The sequence below is a fragment of the Podarcis raffonei genome, chromosome 9, assembly GCF_027172205.1.
Source record: "Podarcis raffonei isolate rPodRaf1 chromosome 9, rPodRaf1.pri, whole genome shotgun sequence".
Classification (NCBI taxonomy): domain Eukaryota; kingdom Metazoa; phylum Chordata; class Lepidosauria; order Squamata; family Lacertidae; genus Podarcis; species Podarcis raffonei.
In genome coordinates, this window is record NC_070610.1 from 4,328,101 (window position 1) to 4,348,686 (window position 20,586).

A 20,586-nucleotide genomic window follows, 5' to 3' on the forward strand; every position below is an offset into this window, starting at 1 on the left:
CTACCTCCAAGCCCTGGGGGGGGGGGCAAAAGAAGGGTTAAGTGGTTAAGCCTAGTTCACCTCTTTGTCCAGTTCATTGTGGGATCTCCCACCTTCCCTTCCTTTGTGTTGGCTTTTGTGTGCTACTTGACCTTGATATGTCTACTGTTGGTTGCTGTGTTCAGGGCCACGTTGGAATTTGCCCAGGGGACTGTCCTTTGGTTTTGCCTCATAGCAATTCTCACAAGTTTGGTGGTTAAGGGATTGGGTAAATTTTAGTCTTTGGTGGAGGTGAGGTTGTAACCTCTGCATGCCCCTCTAAAGCTCAGGGGTATCCCGGTAAAGAAATCCAGGAGGAACTTCTTCTGTCTGGAAGCCGAGGTGGGGCTAAGGGCCATAGCACTCCTCAAACTCACACCCTCCAACATTTCACTGATGAAAATAGGGCGTCCTAGGGAAAATCTGGACATTTCAGGATCAAATCAGAAACCAGGATGGCTTCTGTAAAACTGGGTCTGTCCCTGGAGTATAGGGACACTTGGAAGGTCTGCAAGCTGACAACCCCACAGGGGGTACCTACTTGATGTGTGTCATCAGGTCCCCTTTGCCTCAGGTTGACCCCAAAATGGTATACCTCAGCAAGCGGACTGATGGTCAAACTGGTTTCCCAATGCCTTGCCCAACCCTTCATCTGTAATCAATAAAAGTTGCAGTCTTATTTGACCTAAGTTACATGTCCTGTGTAATCATTGTGGGCGCTCCTGGGGGGGGGGAGTGCCTGGCTCACGCAACGAGAAGTTAATTGCAGTCTCCAAATCCCCAGTAGGAAAATACTCTGTTGGGGTCCTGGGAGCACCCATGGTAGCTGCCCCCTGTCACAGCATTCTTGGGTTTGTGGGAAAGGGGAAAGAGAGGTGGCTGCAGGCTGGTGAGCAGGCAGTGCTTGCCTCGGTTCTGCTCACAAGCGCTGGAGCAGAGATACTTGGTTTTGTAAATCAGCCTGGTCACACTATTCCTACTATTCAGAAAGAGACCACAGTGGGGCAAAAAACCTGAGTGCTAGTATTACAGGCAAGAGTAGCTTGGTCACATCCTGCAAGCCTCTGGAAAACACCCTTCTGACCTGTCATAATGTTGAGCTCCTCAGGGCGCCCTGCATTCCTTTCGCTTCATTTCTCTTCTTCATACAATAGCTTAAACTTGGGAGTAACCCAAGAAACTCAGCGCCTAAACTTACATGACAATGATTTAATTGAACCCTTGATGTCTAAAATAAGATCCAGCAATGAGCCTCTCCCTGTACCTTGGCTTCTAGCAAGACTGGTTGGGCAGTCTGTCGTGTTGGCCAACTTAACACTGCTTCAGAAACAAGTGAGCTAACATGGGATAATGGTCAAACGTGACATTGTCCAGACCTGTTATCATCTAAAGTAGTTTTCATCTTTCTGGACTCAACTTAAGCACCAGACTTGGTTTCTCCCATTAGTATTTCTCTCTCCCTCTCCTCCCCCGCCCCCTTCTCATAGAGCTGAATAAGTATTTGGTTATTTAAAGAACCACCATCATTCATATAAACTTTCCCAGTGCATATGGTCATTATTTCCGGACCTACTTTTAGGTACCTACTTTTAGGTACTCATTTGGGAGTACCAGACGCAGGTCCTTTTCTGCGCAATTCTTTCCTGAAGAATTGTGAAATTCTTCCCTAGCCCATTCCAGCAAGTGCCTCCCCCCACGTACTTTAAAATGAGCTTGGGAGGGGGGGAATTAAATTTCAAGGCCATTTATGGCTGGAGTTTTGTTTATTTATTTATAATTTTTTAGGAGTGCTGTTTTAACATTTTTGGGCTTGTGGGGATATTTTCCAAAAGGTGAAGTGTAACCCATCAATAAATGACAAAATAAAATATATAGCAGCAACCATTTTTGAAACCCCACCTCACTTGGTCCTGGCTCTTTTTAATTTACATTCCTAACCTTCACCAGCAAACACAAGGAAACAGCAAACAAACAAAAAAGGCAGCATTTGTTTTGCAAACTGGCCAAGGAAGATGATTGTTGTGCCACTATATATGTATTTATAAAGAAGCAGCTCCTCCACAAGTCTGACCCAGCTAAGGTTAGTTTATTACGCACATTTGACTAACAGAGTCATAGAATTGTAGAGTTGGAAGGGACCCCAAGGCCATTTAGTCCAAATATCTGCAATGCAGGAATGGCATATAGGGAGAAGACCAATGATAAATTTCTCTCCTATCCCTACACATGAGTCTGTGATCATTTTATTAATAATAGTCTTAGCAATTAGAGCTGTGCACAAACAGCACTTCAACAATCACCTTAAGCCATTGAGAATTATGCCTGCTTTGTCTGAATAAAGCCCTCTGGACTTTGCTTCTTGCTCAAGCTCTGCTGAATGGCCAAGAAGAGACAGAATCTCGGCAGCGTGGGACTGAGGACTGCCTGAAGCAGTGTGATTGCTACATGCTAATAGGGTGATCCCAACCATTTTTAAAAAACCACATAGGAATTTTAGATGTACGTCCTGTAGAACTCCATGGGACTTACCTCTGTGTAGACCTGAATAGGACTGCCCTGTGAGAGATCTAACAATAAAACACAGGCAGGTCATAGACTGATCATTCTCTACTATTCTTTGTGGCACACAATGGCCTCACAGATCTATCAGACCTGAGAAGTAAGATGCACACACACATATTCACACCAGCAAAGTAAAACACAGCTGGTAACTCTACATTTAAAACCTTTCCTTTTGGCAGAGTGCCTTTGAAATGTTAAAATATTTATGCTTTCTGAAATGCAATGTGCGCAAACAGAACTTTTTTCCTGCAAAGCATTAACTTTTTTTAAAAGTGGGGCATTAGAAAGTTGTGCTGTAGTTGATGTTCCTTTTCCATAATCCACCCATTAATATTTCACCAGTGAAACTTAGAGAACGGGGGAAATCTTTTGAATTTTGTATGGCATGACAAACGTCCAAGAGTAACGAAAGCTACTCTGGCAAGACTCCCTGGGGACGAGGGTTTAGGTCTTCCTGTTATTGCCTTATGCTCCTATGTCATCTACACTTCCTGGCAAGATGGCTTTTAGCAGGAGGTAATTCTCCATGGAGGGAGCTTGAAGAAAATTATTTTAAGACTCCACTGGAATATGTTTTGTGCACTGACGTCAGGATTAGATAAGGGTGCAGATTAAAACTTTGAATGAAGATCTGAGAATCTGAAAACTGATCCAGACAGAGCCCTCTTGCCATCAGTTCTGTTTATGGACAAGTTCAACAAGGATGGTTTTTTTGTGAAACTTTGACAGATGAATGAGGGCAGCTCCCACTGGATGGACTGATGAGTAGAAAGTTGTCCATTTATTCCCTAATAAGAATTGCCTGTGGAGAATACTGATTTCCCATTTCAAAACTCCCTTCAAGTCGGACATTTCATTCAAACTCAGAAAACTCACTTTGTCACCCTATTTCTCTAACCCTTTCTAGTTGTGAATTGTGGTGTCTCTGAGGGAACGTGAAACTTGGTGGGACTCCTGCAGACCTCCTGCTGCATGTGGCTACCATTGTCCTCCCCAGCCCAGAACAATACGCCCTGGGACGATGCTACATCATGACATGGTGTCATTCTGAGGGAGGGAGGCCAGTGCCCACTGCCTGTCACTGGGGACCACTTCCCGCCCACATAATGCCACTCAGAATGACACTCCCGGCATTCCTGAAATTACATGACTTTTAAATTGTAGATTAGTTATTGGAGATATGGGATATAGCTTTCACAGAAAGGTTACTTAATATATGAAGATAAGAGAATGAAGAACATATCATGAGGTTCTGGCAAAATGGGAGTTTATTTCTACATTTCTGGAAATCACATGGTAAGATTATGAATTTGACACTGTAGCAATAGATGCGAACTGAGTATTTGAAATTGTTTGCATTGCAGATATACTATACATTTCTTCCCTAATAAAAGAAATGTTCAATGGCATTGTATTCTCTTTTTTGTTTTCTTTCATTATGTATGGTTGCAGTCCAAGGTTTGACCATTACAAAAACAAAATGACCCTCGTAGTTTTCTTTTTTAAATCTCTGAGTTCAGTTTGCCTTTGCTATCTACCATGTGCCCAAACCCTGCTTTAGAGTAGTTCTCCAATCACATGAGAAAGGACCACCTTCATATCACCCTGAAGCCGGCGTTTTGCTTTGCTGGGCTGCGCAGTGCAGCCAAAGAGCGAGAGGGAGAGAGATGGCTCTCTCATCAACCCTAGTATTCCCTTTCCATGTGATGATACTACGCCAGTTTCCTGCCATGCCCATCCCTCATCACTTCCCACTGTCTCCTGCAGTTGCTTTAGGGCCCCTAAGCCTGGAATGGATGACTGTCCTCATGGCAATAAAGTCTGCCCCCTCCTCCAATCCAGTGGGATATATTTCAAAGTCAGAACTACTTATATCACTGTTTTAATTTATTTATTAGATTTAGGCACAGTCCTTCAACAAAAGATCTCAGGGCGGTTCACAAGATAAAAAAATACAAGACAAAAGTGCAAATATGCAGATGTTAAATAGCATAGGGGATGAAACTGAGCCCTGAGGAACTCCATGTTGAAGGCTTCACAGGGCTGAAAAGCATCACCATCTGAGTAGGACCAGAATCACCACAAAGCGATGCCACCTACCGCCAACTCAGACAGTCTCTCCAGAAGGATGCCATGGCTGATGGTATCGGAAGCTGCTGAGAGGTTGAGGAGAACTCGCAAGGTCACATATCTCCTGTCTCTCTCCCGACGAAGGTCATCATGCAGGGCTACCCATTTAAAATGCAACATTTGCCATATTGACTACACAGGAATCTTGCAGATGTTTCTGGGATTATCTGTTGGTAATATAGATATATTTTTGAGGGTTCAGGAAGGCTGCATTGGGCTGGCCCATTCATTTTGCAGCCATTCCACGGGAGTCACTTGGCTCTAGAGGTCAAGCTCATTGATAAAGGATGGGTGACAGGCTGCTCTGGAGACTAACAGGCTTAAAAAGCAGATTATGAAGAAGGCAGAACATCAGTACGGGCAAAGGGCACCATGACTGTAGAATGCCCTCCCAACTCTGTAGGCCTGTATGCTTTGTGAAAACATTTTGTTGTACCCAGGTACTTTAATAAGTAGTTATGTTTAGTTGTGCTGGTTTGATATTTAAACAAACAAACAAATGCTTCAAGATAACAAATCATATATGTTAAAACAGCAGAGGCAATAGGAACATGAGAGCATTGCAGTGGTGGTCTGAAAGCAGGACAGGACACATTTGGGGAAAATAAAGAGGTATTGTCACACCCCATAAAGATCTAAGCATGAGTTACAGGATCTCTGTAAAGATTACAGAGATAATGTGATGTGATATGCTTCGAACATACAAAATAAACTATATAATTGCTAAGGTTTATCATTATGATCGTCTCAAACAATGGAATCTTGAAGGGAGAGAAAGATTCTGCAACCTCACATTACTAGGCATTATAGTAATGCCAGCTGGCAGCGTGGGGGGGGGGGGGGAGCCTTGGAACAAATGCTTTCTGCCAGATATCATGTGCTGCATTCAAAGTTTAGAGCACCATGGTGCTTTTCTTTCAGCAGACATGTTCTGCTTTCACGGAAAAGAACGTGAGCACTCCAAAAGATGAAGGGCAGAGATTCCTTTTACTAGACCCATATCCATTAGTGGAGGGGGGGTGTATTTGGACTTTTGATACCATTTAGCTTATATAATACTGTGTGTGAAGAGCAACTCAGTGTCCCTCACAAGCTCACACGTCCGCCACAGCTAGGCCGCAGTTCAGCAAAAGCATATCTTCGCATCTCCTTTGTGCGCCGTCGGAATACGCCATTTAAATGCATCCTTCCTTCAAATTATTACTGCAGGGAGAGAGAGAGCGAGAGAGAGAGAGAGAGAGAGAGAGAGAGAGAGAGAGGACAGTAGATGCGAGACACTAAGAGGCACAGTTATTACTCTCTATTTTGGGCTTTTGATCATTTAGTTTTCCTTACCTCTGCACCTGTTTAATATTTCAGACTTGAGATACTGTCTTTTATGTCCTCCTTTTTTCTGCCATCTGTTGACACAATTCAGTTTGTGTCGCCTGGGTAAAGTCCAGCTGGCAAACACAGAAGGTGAGCACATCCACTTCCCCTGAAATTGCAGATTCGGGTTGTGGGGGAGAACGGGGTGCGCTGGGGAGCAGCGACTGAACCTGCTCCTCCAGACTAATAGCTCCTGAGCTAAGAAGCCCATAATTGCAATCAGCGCTGAGGCCAAATTTTCTCCATGCACAGGCATCCTTTTCTCTCTCTCTCTCCCCCCCCCCCCGGCTTCCCTGCCCCACTTGTATGTTGTAATCACAAACAATAGGAAATGCAGGATACCAATCACGATGATAACAGCTGCACTCTGGGGTCAGGCTTTACATATTCCCCTCTTAACAATAGCAACGTGTAACTCCATCTCCGCACCAAGCGCTGAATAATTTATTTATAGATGCCATATCTATTTTCTATGACATCAGAATGGCTTTTCATAAAGGGAAGGTCATCCAGATCATTCTGCACAGCAGCCCTGAAGGATTACAAGTATCTGTTCTTAATAGATAGAATTTAAATTTCAGGAGGCAGGCGGGTGTGGGTGGTGGGTTATTGCAAAATAAAATGAAATGTTCTCTGGCACTGGCTTGTTTTTAAAAGCGGTGACATGCCATTGTAACATTAATGTCCCCATTTCATAGTGGAACAAACTAGTGAGGAGAATCAAGAAAATCATTAACTTTTCTCTTGTGCTTGCCTCTTCCTAAAGCTGCCAGTTTTTCCATGGACCACAAGAGATGGTGCAATTTCTGGGAAATCCAGCTAATTGCAATAAAATAAATCATTTACCAGGTGTATGAAAAATGTGCAAAGGTTCAATTTAGTTCTTATAAAATGGTTTCAAAAATTTAAATATACAAATTTGACATTTTTACTTGAAAATTATTATATTAGATCTGGGGACGGGGGGGTGCTCGCCCCAGGTTCTATCCCAGAGGGGGGTGACAAAATCCCCCCTGGACGAATAATGCCACAGCACCACAATAGGGCCCCTGCCAGGCGGATTGTGCCACCTTGCCATGATCGCCCCCCCCCCCCCGGTCGGGAGGATTGCACTGCCTCGCCACGATCGCCCGCCGGAGGATCGTGCCGCAATTGGACCACTACCAGGAGGATCACGCCACCACGCTGCAATCGCCCCCCCCCCAGGATTGCACCGCCGCGCTGTGATCACCCCCACCCCCCGAGGATCACACCGCCATGCCGATCGCCCCACCACTCCGGGTGCAGGAGCAGCTAGCTCTGCCGCTGTGCAGGGTACCCCCCACCAGAGGTACTGCCCCTCCCCATACTTAATTTTAAAGAGCTCACATGCCAATTATGCAAAACTTTGAAATGACTTTCCCTCAGAGTTGTTGAGTTTTTAAAAAACTTGTTCAAAAAAAGAGCTCTCCACATATAATATACAGTGGTATATAAGTTGCGGACTTAATTTGTTCCGGAGGTCTGTTCTTAACCTGAAACTGTTCTTAACTAGAGGCGTGCTTTTGCTAATGGGGCCTCTTGCTGCTGCTGAGCCGCTGGCACATAATTTCCGTTCTCATCCTGGGGCAAAGTTCTCAACTCAAGGTAACTCTTCCAGGTTAGCGGAGCGTTTGTAACTCGAGGTACCACTGTATTTGAATAAGAAATAAAGGAAGGCTTATTTGTTTCTCTCTTTTACTTCTCACCCCTGGCCATTCTACCATAGTCTAAAAGACCAGGTCTCATGACTGGCAGCTGGCTGGTTCCTTATTATCCGAGTCTGCATCCAGTCTGGCTAATTACAGCCTATGATTACCAATCACTGAACATCGCTGTCACCTGCCATAGCTTGACAGGACGGTACCATCTGTGCCCCATGGCCACAGTATGGCAAGCAGGCAAGAGGTCACAAAGAGGGGCAAAGAATCCTTGGTGGGTGGTAAATGTGTTACAGACATGACAGCTGAGTGTCATTGAAGCATATGTATTGAAAAATATGTATTCACAGCTGAAGATGCTCTCCTGAGAAAGAAGTTGCCTCTGCAGCATGGCAAGGATCACTCAATATTGAGATTTTACATTTTTTTTAAACATAAAAATATCATAACATATAACAAAAATACGATTCCCCAATTTCCCCCTTCCCTCCACGACTTCCCTCAGCTTCCTCTTCTGGTTTTTTGGCATATTATCTCCTCCTGCTTATTTGTTATTTCTTATTCTTTAAAAAAAATTAAATAGTCATTATTCTTCTCTTATCATTTTAACATCGTCATTCTATTTCCTACATTTGCTTTCTTAATTGCAAGTGTTTAATCAAACCCTTGGGACGCGGGTGGCGCTGTGGGTTGAACCACAGAGCCTAGGACTTGCCGATCAGAAGGTCGGTGGTTCGAATCCCCGAATCTCCGGCGGGAAGGTAAACAGCGTTTCCGTGCACTGCTCTGGTTCGCCAGAAGCGGCTTAGTCATGCTGGCCACATGACCCGGAAGCTGTACGCCGGCTCCCTCGACCAGTAAAGCGAGATGAGCGCTGCAACCCCAGAGTCGGTCACGAGTGGACCTAATGGTCAGGGGTCCATTTACCATTTTTAATCAAACCCTGCAAGTGATTCCATTTCTTTACATTGATTCTGTAAGTATGACATGAATGGTTCCCAGTCTTTCTTAAAATCTCTATTGTCCTTGTCTCAAAGTCTTTCCATTAGTTTTGCCATTTCAGCATATTCCATCAGTTTCCCTTGCCATTCTTCTTTAGTTGGTATTTCAACACTTTTCCATCTTTGTACTAGCAATATCCTAGCTGCAGTTGTAGCACACATGAAAAGTTTTTTCTTCTCTTTTGGCAAATCTTGACCTGAAATGCCTAGCAAAAAAGCTTCTGGATTTTTCACAAAGGTTATCTTAAACATTTTTTTCAGTTCATTGTAAATCATAGCAATCGTGACTTGTGATGCATCAAGTTAAATGCATTCCAACATCCAAGAATGGTGCCAGAGCTGGTGAAAGGGAAAGGTGGCTTGAAAGTGTTCATTTTTTGCAAGCACCGATGCAAATATGGACAGCCAAGCTCACGTACCTTTATCCACTATGTCCAAGAGGCAAGCAGATAGCTTGTGCAAATTTCCCACTGGTACACTTTCTTCTTACCAGGTATAAGACCTTAAAATCCGTTTTAAAAGCATAAATCAGTTTTACTTGTGAACTGCCTTCATATTTTGTAAATAACTATTTGGTACGACCTGGGAAAGCCTCGAGGAACACAATTTTCATATAAATTGGCCAGGGCTGGAGGAGTACGTCTGACAGCTATACGAAGGAGCATGCAGTGAAGGAATCCTAACTTATCTGCAGTACAGCAAAATGAGGGAAATGTGGTTTATGTACTAAGCTGCTAGATCATTCAAAGTGCTGCTGCATATTAGCTTGCCACAAAAAACACATTGGTTTTTATGACAGAGAAGTCTTGATTCTTTTCCTCATTTTAAATTACTATATATATTAAAAGACCATTGCTATAGTCTTCTAGTTTCTCCCATCCTATTCCTTCAGAGATCAGAACTGGCCAGCAATCTCTCAATGAAATAGTAGCTGCTTGCACTGCTTCTTCTTTTGTTGTTGGCATTGAGAAAGGCAAATTTGAGGGAGGAGATGAGAGAGGGAGAATGGAGCAAACAGAGACTTGGGCACCATCTTTAAGATCCTCAAGGTTCTCTCAGGATTGATTAAAAGGAGATAATCGCAAAACCATTGAAATCTGAAAGGGCTGACTGAACAGCTAATGGGCCAGATAAGAACAGCTCATAGCTCCAACCATTGGTGCTGGAAGAGGGATTTTAGAAGCACATGGAACAGGAAGTACAATCCAACTATACTTCCTGCTTCCTTCCTCATAACATCACATTCAAAATGGGCATCAGGCAGGGCCTTCAGTTCATCAGTCACGCCCAACTATCACATCCCTTTGTGTTTCCCTCAGAATTCTGATGTACCAATGATAATCATGCCTTAAAGTAACAAAGTGGAAAAGTTTTGGCCGGCTTTGTCATTTTTTCAGAGCAGTTGTTAGACAAGAGTGGGAGAAAGCCTGTCATGCTGATAATTATCCTCAAAACTATTTTTTTAATGCTTTCTATTTGACAATTGCACATTTTCATGCATGTGCTAGTATGCTGGGGTACTGGGCAGGATGAGGCCAGCAAGAGCACTTCTATGCGTGCTATGTACAGGGGCTGCTGCCCTTCCCTTGTCTCCTCCAAAGCTGGTGAGGGCAGAGGCAACAGGCACATAGCAGTGGTGGATAGGCTCACACCCCAGCCCAAACTGACCACACTGGGATATGTTTCCGTTTTTCAGATGCTCAACCTTGGGCAGATAAATGTATGTTTGTATGGAACATGCTGAAGCTTTCCAACCAGTCTCACTAACGTAAAAATGTTACTTCCAGGAGAGACTCCACCACTTGATACAGAATGGTTGTATGAGAAAGGGCTGGAGCTGATACCAAGGGCCTTCTCGGTGGTGGCTACTCCAAAACTATGGAACTCCCTCTCTGGAGAAACTAGACTGCCTCCCTCCTTGCCATCCTTCCACCAGCAAGTGAAGGACTTTCTGATTCCAACAGGCTTTTGGGAACTGACTACTCTTAATGACAGGGCTAGCATCATGTTGCTTTTATTATTTTATTATTGTAATTATTTGTATGGTTTTAACAGTGTGTGTGTGTGTGTGTGTGTGTTTGTGTGCTATCAATCAAGGTTTGTTTTATTTCATTTCTTTCTATATTTATAGCTGTTTTTATTTTTTAACTTTGTACCCCACCATCTGAGTGGGTTGCCCCAGACACTCTGGGCGGCTTCTAGCGCATATAAAAACATAATAAAACATTAGGAGCAGGAGTCTGCATCTTGCCAGCCAGCAGATACCTAAGTTCCCACCAGCTTAGTTCCCACTCCCCCACTCTCTGAACTTTATAGATTATAAATGCTGTATTTATTTGTCAATCAATAAAACGTGACTTTTTGCTGTATTGTGATGTTTAGTTTTAGTTGTTTTAGTTGTTGCCTTGTTAACAGTGTTCTTTAGATTGTAAATGTTTGTTTCACTGATGATGCGTTAATTATCTTATATGATCTATGCTGCCTTTGTGATGTTCTGTTGTGTTCTACCATGTTGTCGTTATTAGTTGTCTGTGAGCCACTTTGGGATTCATTTCAATGACAAGAGGCATAGAAATATACTGAATCAAAACCAAATCGAGCCACTTGCCGCAGCTTGCGAAAAGCGACTGATGACGTTGCGAAGCGAGTGGTGGGCGGGACCGAGTCCAACGCGAACGAGGCGTTGGAGTGACGTCAGGCTCCTTGGGAGAGCCGATTGCGCCGCGCTTCCTGGGGGACGTGGGGAGAGAGGACGGGGCGGAGAAGCTGTTTCCAACGCAGCCAAGTAAAACACCCAAATTAGCTTTCCACCGTGTCAGCCAGCGTATCCCTCCGGCCGCGTTAATAAATGTTTTGTAAAAGAAAAGCCCCCCTAATGAAATGTCTTGCATTCATTGGTCTCGTCCGGCTTCCCCCCAGCGCCGAATAACCGACGTCGAAGACGCCACGGAGAGACACGAGCCGACGGCGCATGAATAATTCAGAAGGAGGCGGGGCCTGAGGGCGCGGCGGGGACGTTGACAGACTTGCGAGGGGCGGGATTGTGATGCGTGACGGCCGTGACGGCAGTTCCGGGTTCTTATGCGGGCGGCTGCGGCGGGGCTGGCGCTGCTCAGGCGGGGCTGACAGACCGGCTGCGGAAGAAACGAAACGCGGGGATCCTGTGCAGGGGAAAGAGGCGGCCGTCCTTGGGGGGGGGGGGTGTCTTCCCAGCCCTTTCTTTTGCGCAGGGCAGGACAGGAGAACATGGAGGGGCTTTGACAGGAGCTGCTAAGAGCACGAGATCGAGGGCGGCGGGGATCGCTTCAGTTTTTATGCAGATAAATGAGATCGATAGATAGGCAGATATATGTATTTATGTACATACCGAGAGAGAGAAATCTCTGGTTTCGGAAGGGGTTTCCCCCCCATGATTTTTTCAATGTCTTCTTTAAAGCGGGGGCTATTTTTCAGCACAGAGGGATTTTTCCCCAGTACTTTAGTGACGTGAGGAAATCCATTCAATAGAGTTGGACACCAGTCAAAAACAGGGCTGCTTCTAGATAGACATATACTGAATCTTTTTTTTATTTTAATAACTTTGACAATTTCTATTCCGTGAAGGGCGGTGGTTGTTCCCCCCCCTTTTTTTTTGGTCCAGGACAGGTTTTTGTTAGTTAAAACCCTCCCCCCACTTCTCTCCGCCCCCTGCCCCCCCCAAAGAACCCAAATACATGATTTTGCAGCCGAAGCCTCTTTTAGCAACGAGCAGGGAAGCTCTGGTTTCGCCATCGCTGGGTACTTTGGGGGCGAAGCAAGCCAGGAAGGAAGATTGGCTCCCCCCCCCCAACAAAATAAAAACTGGGCAGCAGCGAGGAGGGGGAGAAAAGAAGAAGGGCAGCCTTTGCATTGACTGAAAGAGCCGGACTCTGCAGAGGGAGAAAAGGAAAGCGCCGAGCCAGCAGCAGCAGCAGCAGCGCTTCGGCGGAGGGAGGAGGCGTCGCCCTCGGTCCTTCTCGCCGCTCCGAAGCAGCTTGTCAGGGGAGGGCGAGCGGGGCTGACCGCGGGGAAGGCGAGGCTGGAGCGCCGGGCGAAGCGGGCGGCGCCGGCGGCCCCCACCCACCGCTCTCCTCTTCTCTCCGCCCCGGCCGGCTTTAAACCCCGACCCGGACGAGGGAGTCGCCTGCTGCGTGTCACCCAGCGGCGGCCTCGCGAGCTGAGCCGCCCCGAAGGCTCGCTTGGCCCGCGCCGCCCTTTCTCCTCACAGCGCAGCAGCCCAAGCGCCGCCGCCGCCGCCAGCGGACTCACGGCGCCCCTCGGCTCGCTCGCTCGGCCGACCCCGATGTGGCGCCCGGCGGCGACGTCGGCTGCCAGGTGGTGGTGAAGCGGCGGCGTCGCCCGCTCCCTTCTCGCCCTCCTCCCTATGGAGTCTCCCCCCAGCAGCAGCAGCAGCAGCAGCAGCCACTTGCTGGGCAGCGCCGGGGGCCTCCTGCCCGGCGGGCTGGGCTCGGGCTTCAGCAGCCTGCAGAGCCCCGAGCTGGGCAGCCCTCACGGCGGAGGCTCCTCCTCGGCAGCCGCGGCCTCCCCTCCGCCGCCGCCGCTGCCCAGCTTCGGCACGCCGTGGTCGGTGCAGACCTCGCCGCCGCCGCCTCAGCAACCGCCGCCGGGCCAGCAGCAGCCGCCGCCGCAGCAGCCGCCTCCTCCGGCCGCCTCAGCCGCCGCCATGGCTCCTCCGCCGAGCCCGGAGTCGTCGTCGTCTTCGGAGGGCGGCAGCAGTTTCTACGCGGCGGGCGGCGGGATGCCGTCGTCCCTCAACCCGGCTTTCTTCCAGAGCTTCTCGCCCGTGTCGACCCACGCCGCCTCCGTGGGGCCTTTCGGAAGCCCCTTCTCGCCAGCCCCGCCGCCGCCGCCTCAGATCAGTTTACCTCAGCAGCAGCAGCAGCAGCAGCAGCAGAACCGGCGCTCGCCCGTCAGCCCGCAGCTGCAGCAGCAGCACCACCAACACCAGGCGGCCGCGGCCGCAGCGGCAGCCGCCTTCCTGCAGCAGAGGAACTCCTACAACCACCACCAGGTGGGTGCTGCGGGAATGGGGGGTCCTCGGGGGTCCCGGGTGGGTGGCGACCCATAGGAGAAGATCCAGCTCTGTCGTAGCTATTGCCGATTCCTGGCCGTTTCCCCGATCTGGCCTCGCCTTGGCGCGCCGTCCGATCAAGGCATTCGCGGCGAAGCAGTTTGGACCTATCGATGGATCGATTGAATACATGATCACGCAGGAAAAGGGTGTATTAACAGTCGTCCTCCCCCATTTGGAAGGTAGTTTAATGGCAGGAGGGCTGGGTAAAGAGGAATTTAATTGCTTACAGAAAGCTGGTGGTGAAGCAGGGTTTGTGTGTGTCAAAGAAAGAGGAGTGTGTGTGTGTGGGGTTGTTTTGGAAACACGTGTGTGCATGCCTGTTATTTTTGCTTTAAAAATTGTTTTTGCTGAAAACATAAAAGAATGGGGGGACACACACACACACTCATTTCGAGTGCATGAAAATTGACCAATGAAATATGGTGGCAAGTTCTGTTTGGGTTTAAAGCTTCTCAGGTTTGAACCCTGTCCTATAGGGTTGCTCTCTTCCAAGAAGAGTTTGCCATGTATGCTGTGGCAGGAATCTGTTTTTGAGGAGAGGGGCTGGGGGGCCAAAGAGAACAGTGGAGTGAGTTCACCTGGGTAGGTAGGCTGTGTGTCTGCACATGCGAGAGATTTTTAAGGACACAAATGCACATGCTGAAGTGTCAAAGCAGTGTCAAGCCACCAGCTGGCTAGTGGAACATGGTGGGGCCCCAAGGTGCCTTCCTTCCCAGAGAGAGGAGTTTTTCTAGGGCTTGGGAGTAGACAAGATGTACCACACCTGACCTCCCGGTCCAATGTGCTCACAAGTGCAAAGGTTACCTCAGGGTAGGGGCAAGGGGGAATAAATATGTGCTATAATCTTTAGGATGATTTCACAAGTTACAAAATTCCAATGTGAAAAATAAGTCATAAAAAATAAAGATAAAATGAATCCTGTGTGTAGGTCGGTTGTGTGTGAATGATCTTATATGTTTGCTTTTTTTGCACAGTATGTGTGCATTGGGCAATCAACCATTGAGGTGTAATTGTCACATACGGCGTTCTGTATTGGACTTACATTGTGCAATACATGAAAGTGCTTTCTTTGTTGGAATTCGGTAATATGTGAAGAAGTCCTAGGAAGACAAAGGAGACCTTTAACTCCCACATCTTTTTCTTAGTTTCTGTTACAATAATTCATAATAAATTACTGTACTAGCATTCAGTTGGCTGTTCTCTCTTCCCAGTCCTCTTGATCAAATCTGCAGTCTTAACCCACTTAACTGGCAGAAAGCCCTATTGAATTCAGTAGAACTTACTTCTGAGTAAACATGGTTAGGCTTTTTCCATTAAATATTTATTCTCTGTATATATAATATGGCCTAGACATTTCATGCACTTAACAATACAATCAGTGCAATCTTATGCATGTTTACTTGTAAATAAACTAGGGTTTCTATGCTGAGATCTGCTGAATTTTACTGCTAGTTTTTATTGTTTATTTTGCATTGGGTTTTTCCGCTGGATATTTGTAAATGGTTTTGTATTGTATTTTTACCTAACGATGATAGCCACTTTGTGGAGTATGAGCTCAAAAAGCAGATTATCAGTTTTTTCAAACCAAATAAATTACCAAATAAATAAGTTCTGTATTCAGTACAACTTACATCTGGATAAGTATACACAGGATTTCAGTTATGAAGGGCATGGGTGTAGCGGGGGGGGGAATCAATCAAAATCCTGGCTACGCCCATGATGAAGGGTCTACATAACTTATAGTTATGTTTAAGCAATATTCACTGGGTTGTTATACTAGCTACCTATAGATTTTATTTGCTTTTATTCAATAGTTTTATTTTGCAGTGAATCAGCAACATCATAACTTCATAATGAACAGAACAGGGCAGTTTTGAACATCAGTTTCAGACAAGTTTATTAGTTTATAGTGACTGTTTTTTTTGTTTAAATGAGTTTTACATATGTGTAAACCAACAACCATAAGTGGTAGTCCAAAATCTGGCATTCCAATCCACACACCCATAAATTGGCCTAAAGCAGCTTAAACTGAGTATCTTGATTTATCCAGGTTGTGAATAGGTCTGCACACAAATTTCCGCTTACGTTTTATTTTGCAACACTGAGCTATGTGCTAAGCAGCTTGCATAAGCAGCTGTAGATGCCAAGAAAAGTTTCAGTGTGGTATTTCAGGTTGTCCCAGTCTTTTCGCATGCAGCACTTACTGCTACCTTATGGGTGGGCTGAAAACCTTTTCTCCCATTGGTTGGAAGCTTTCTTCTTTCAATGAGCTCTGCATACTCACAGTAATATAAGTTTACAGTTTCATGTTTTCTATAACAGACTAGCTTTAAACTTCCTTGTTCATCGGGTAGTGTGCTGCATTTTGTTTGTACATTTATGCTTAGTATTAAACATTTTCCTTCTAATCTTTTTATTGATTCATTTAAAGCTCTTATTTATTCATTTAAAGCTCATTTAAAGTTAAAGGCCTCTTGCTTCTTCTTGGAACAAGCTGGCCTAGTAGATTGCTGCTGCTCCCATTTTACAGATGGCTGAGAGAGTAAGCGGCTGCCTAGATGTCAATAGTGGATTGAGATCAAATGTCACCCATGATGGTGTAGAATCTAATTATGATTGTCTGTGTAACCAACTGTGTTTCTGTAATAAAGACCTACAATGACAAAACAAAAAAGAATTATAAGTTGTATTTAATGGGGAAACTAAAATAAGATTTTAAAAAAAGTATCGTTGATATTCACTGTTCGGTCTATTGTTAGACAAGCTAAGAATTACAGAAACAATTTCTAAGTTTTTCACAAAGCAAAAGAAATCTCTTCTGCCTTTTGTGCTTTAAGCTTTATAAATAGTAGTACTTGGGGAGCATCAGAGTAGCTGTAAAGATGAAAATCCTGTTAAATCCTGTTACCTTCACTGTTAGTTTTACAGTATGATGCATATTTCTCCTAAAAATTGCAGCATGAGACATTCAAGACTGACCATGTCTATCTGCAATTATATAGGACTTTAGTCTGCTTAATTATCCTACCGAAATGGTTTATATATCTTCTTCACCAGGATGTATCACAACAGTCTTGAAAATATTTCACTTTGAAATAATTATATCGTGTCTGTTCCTGTGAGATACTAGCTCCCATCATCCCTGACGATTGGCCATGGTGACTGGGGCTAATGGGAATAGTAGCCCTCTAGTTGTTGCAGTACTATAAGTTGCCCCTCCCAAATTCTTTTTAAATGTATGGGGTTGTTGTTTTTTAAGCCAAGTGTTAAATTATTAACATTGGAGGTTGACACATTGCACAGCTATAGCTGTTCCCGTATCAGTGACATTGAAAAGCTTTTCCGTCATTCCACTTGACATAAAATATTGTACCAAAAGCTAAAGAAGGAATTTTGAATAGTTATTCAGTGCAACATATCCCCCCCACACACACACACCTGGACCATCCCTCTACCTTTCCTAAGGCTACTATGCTTTTACATACTTCTTAAGTCATCAACTTCTTATGCTTTTATTGTATATGATGATGCTTTATGGCCTAGCTTTTGCTGTTTCATAAAAAACCCCAAATATAGCTACCTTAAGCTTGTAAATAGCAACTCACCCAATCAGCTGTGATAAATAAGAATCTTTTCCAGGTGACTAGTCAGAAAACCTTTGAAAATTGTAACAGTTATTTCTGTCACACCAACAGTCTGAAAGATAAAGAGCTGAGTACACATAAGTATTATGGACAGTTGAGCTAGCAAATATCTGTGGGACATTAAAGGTGCAGTCTTATACAGTACTTTGATCACCTGGGGGCAAGCCCCATTGAACACAGTAAGACTTAATTTTGAGTTGCACTTTAAGCCTTGCATACTTCTGTAATCCTGAGAGAATCACCTCACTTATCAAAATAAATGTATATAGGAAGATAGTGTTATTGAAATAGGGATAAATACTTATGTATAAATACTTAAATACTTGTGTGTGTGTGTGTGTGTGTGTGTGTGTGTGTGTGTGTGAAACCTTCAGTGGTATGTATAAAGCAAGTGTCAGTTTTCATTTTAATTATTTATGAATAATGTTAGAGATACAGAACAGTGAGACCCTGGACTGCAAGTTCAACCAAGCACTCAAGTTGAGGAATTGCAAATATTTCCTAATTTGTGAGAGAACAGGGCTGATCATTTTGGGATATTATAAATCTGGCATGTGGTTTTGACATTTTTCTTTAAAACCTGATTCATCTGTTTCTGTCTACACATACAGCCTTAAGGAAATCGATTCTATTAATAAATGGGAACTTTTGGTTTTGTACTCTTTTAGTCAGTCACATCTTTGCTTTCATTAGTACGGGGCACTAAAACTTATTTAGAGAGAGTGAGACTGATCTCACAGCAAGAGAGGAAATTAGCAGAAAGAAAAAAGTTTTATTTCCTTGGTATTATAAGATTAGTACTTAAAGTGGCTGGGCCCCCAAGTTCTGCCCTAGGAAAATAACATGCAAAAATTGAGATGGGAATAAAGAGCTTGAGCCTCTCATAGCAATCGCCAGAGATACCTGTTGTCATTCTCATGTCACTACTACGTACAGTGGTACCTCTGGATGCGAACGGGATCCATTCCAGAGCCCCGTTCGCATCCTGAAGCGAATGCAACCCGTGTCCGCACGGGCCGCGATTCACCGCTTCCGCGCATGCGCGTGACATCATTTTGAGCGCATGTGTGAGCGGCGAAACCCAGAAGTAACATGCTCCGTTACTTCCGGGTCACCGCAGCGCACAACCCAAAAATACTCATCCCGAAGCTACTTTAACCTGAGGTATGACTGTATTTGCTAGGTTTAACAAAACTAAGAACTATGTTTTGTGTTTCTCCGGTTGCCCTGATCCAGAAAAAGTCAATTTGGCTTTAATAAGATTGTAGTATTAAGCTTATTTGGGAGTAAGCGGAATTCTGAATTCAGCAGAAATAATTTCTGAGCAGTCATGCATAGGATTAGGCTGTGTTACCAATACTTTTTAAGAAATTGATCAGAAATATTTTCAAATAACTTTAGTATTTCTCCTCCTTCGCCTCCCCTCCTCAGCCTCTTCTGAAGACATCACCCTGGAGCAACCATCAGAGTACTGGCTGGAGCACAGGAAATATGTCTTGGGGAAGTGTGCATGGTAGAGACCATCGTAGAACTGGAAACATGGGAATTCCAGGAACTATGAACCAGATCTCTCCCTTAAAGAAGCCGTTTTCTGGTAACGTCATAGCTCCTCCCAAGTTTACTCGTTCTACTCCATCGCTGACTCCTAAATCATGGATTGAAGATAATGTTTTCCGAACAGACAGCAACAGTAACACGCTCTTACCCTTACAGGTAAGAATGGTATGTAACCACAGCCTTTTGATGTTGTTCAACTTTTGCCAACATACTGTTTTTTAAATAAGTAAGATGGCTGAAAATGTACTTTCTGACTACAGTTACATCTCCTTAATATATAGCTTGTGTTGTTTAGTTCTCTCTGTAGATATTGAATGAGATAAAACTAAATACTTCCTTAATCATGCAACTTTTGTAATGTTTATACAGTGGAGCCTCCAGATACGAACTTAATTCGTTCTGGTACGAAACTTAATTCGTACATACCCCAGAAAGTCCGCATCTAGAGGCACCGCTTCTACACATGCACGCCGCGTGATAGAGTGGTACTGCGCATGCGCACGTGATGAAACCCGGAAGTATACACTTCCGAGTTGGCCACGTTTGCAACCCGAAAGTTACGTTACGTAAAGGTCACGTGACCCGAAGGTCCACTGTATATTGTCAGAGCAATGTTTTGCACCCTGAAACTTGCTATGAAGGTCAACAGTCAGTACGGTGGAATACTTAAGCATTGCAGATCTTGATACTGCATTGGTATAGCAATGACTTTCTGCTGGCATTGCAAACGTGGCACTGCAAATATTTAGATTTGGAATGAAAGTATTCTCTTTTTTATACTATTGTCATATGATTTCCCTTGTAAATTAACTCTGGTTTCCTTGTCAGTTTTCCCTGCATTTCATACCACTGAAATGAGCAACTTGGTACTTAGAGAACCTGAAGGGGGGAAAAATGAGTTTTTTTCAGTTTTGCATAAACTACAAAACAAGGTGTCAGGGAACTGCCATCGGAACGAGAGGAGGAGGAGAGGCTCCACGACGATGCTGGAGAGGGGCCAAGCAGGGAGAGAGGCAGGTCTCCTGTTGGGGAAGAAATTCAGCGCGACACCAGGGATGGAGGGGGGCCAATGGGGGAAGCGGAGAGCAGGCTCCGAGACTCTTCACTGGACACCAGCGGAGAGGGCACAGGTCCTCCGCTACCCACGCCCACCCTGCGCAGAAGGCTTCCGCACAGGGAGGCTAGGAGGAGACTGGGCGTCAAACAACTTTTATGTTGGAAAAGGTTGAAGAAACGCCCACTGTCGGATTCTGTCAGCGACTGAGCAGCCACGAAGTGAGGGGCTGTCCAGCCAGGAAAGGTTTAACCAGGCCACCTACCCAGGAGTGGCGGCAACTTACGCACGAGCAACCCCATAACCATTAGACAAGGCAATAGCAGAAATATCTAAGAAAATGTGTTGTATTATCACTTCTTTCAATGAGTACATGAGTGATGTAGACACATATCAAAGAACAACTATTAATAAGTCCATATGCCATGCTTTTCTTCAAAGCATGGCATATGGACTTATT

General features: G+C 45.0%; 1 protein-coding gene across 4 annotated transcripts in view; it reads left to right on the forward strand.

The window, feature by feature from the left end:
- The first annotated feature begins 12,949 nt into the window (after window positions 1–12,949).
- Window positions 12,950–20,586, forward strand: part of CPEB2 (cytoplasmic polyadenylation element binding protein 2) — a 76,502-nt gene continuing 68,865 nt past the window's right edge. For 2 of the 4 annotated variants that reach the window (XM_053404507.1, XM_053404509.1), the window contains exons 1-2: window positions 12,951–13,808; window positions 18,947–19,228. In XM_053404507.1, the coding sequence (XP_053260482.1) occupies window positions 13,161–13,808; window positions 18,947–19,228 (930 nt within the window). In that variant the 5' untranslated portion in view covers window positions 12,951–13,160. Of the gene's footprint in view, window positions 13,809–18,946; window positions 19,238–20,586 lie in introns of all 4 variants that reach the window. The other 2 variants (XM_053404506.1, XM_053404508.1) reach the window with 2 other exon arrangements.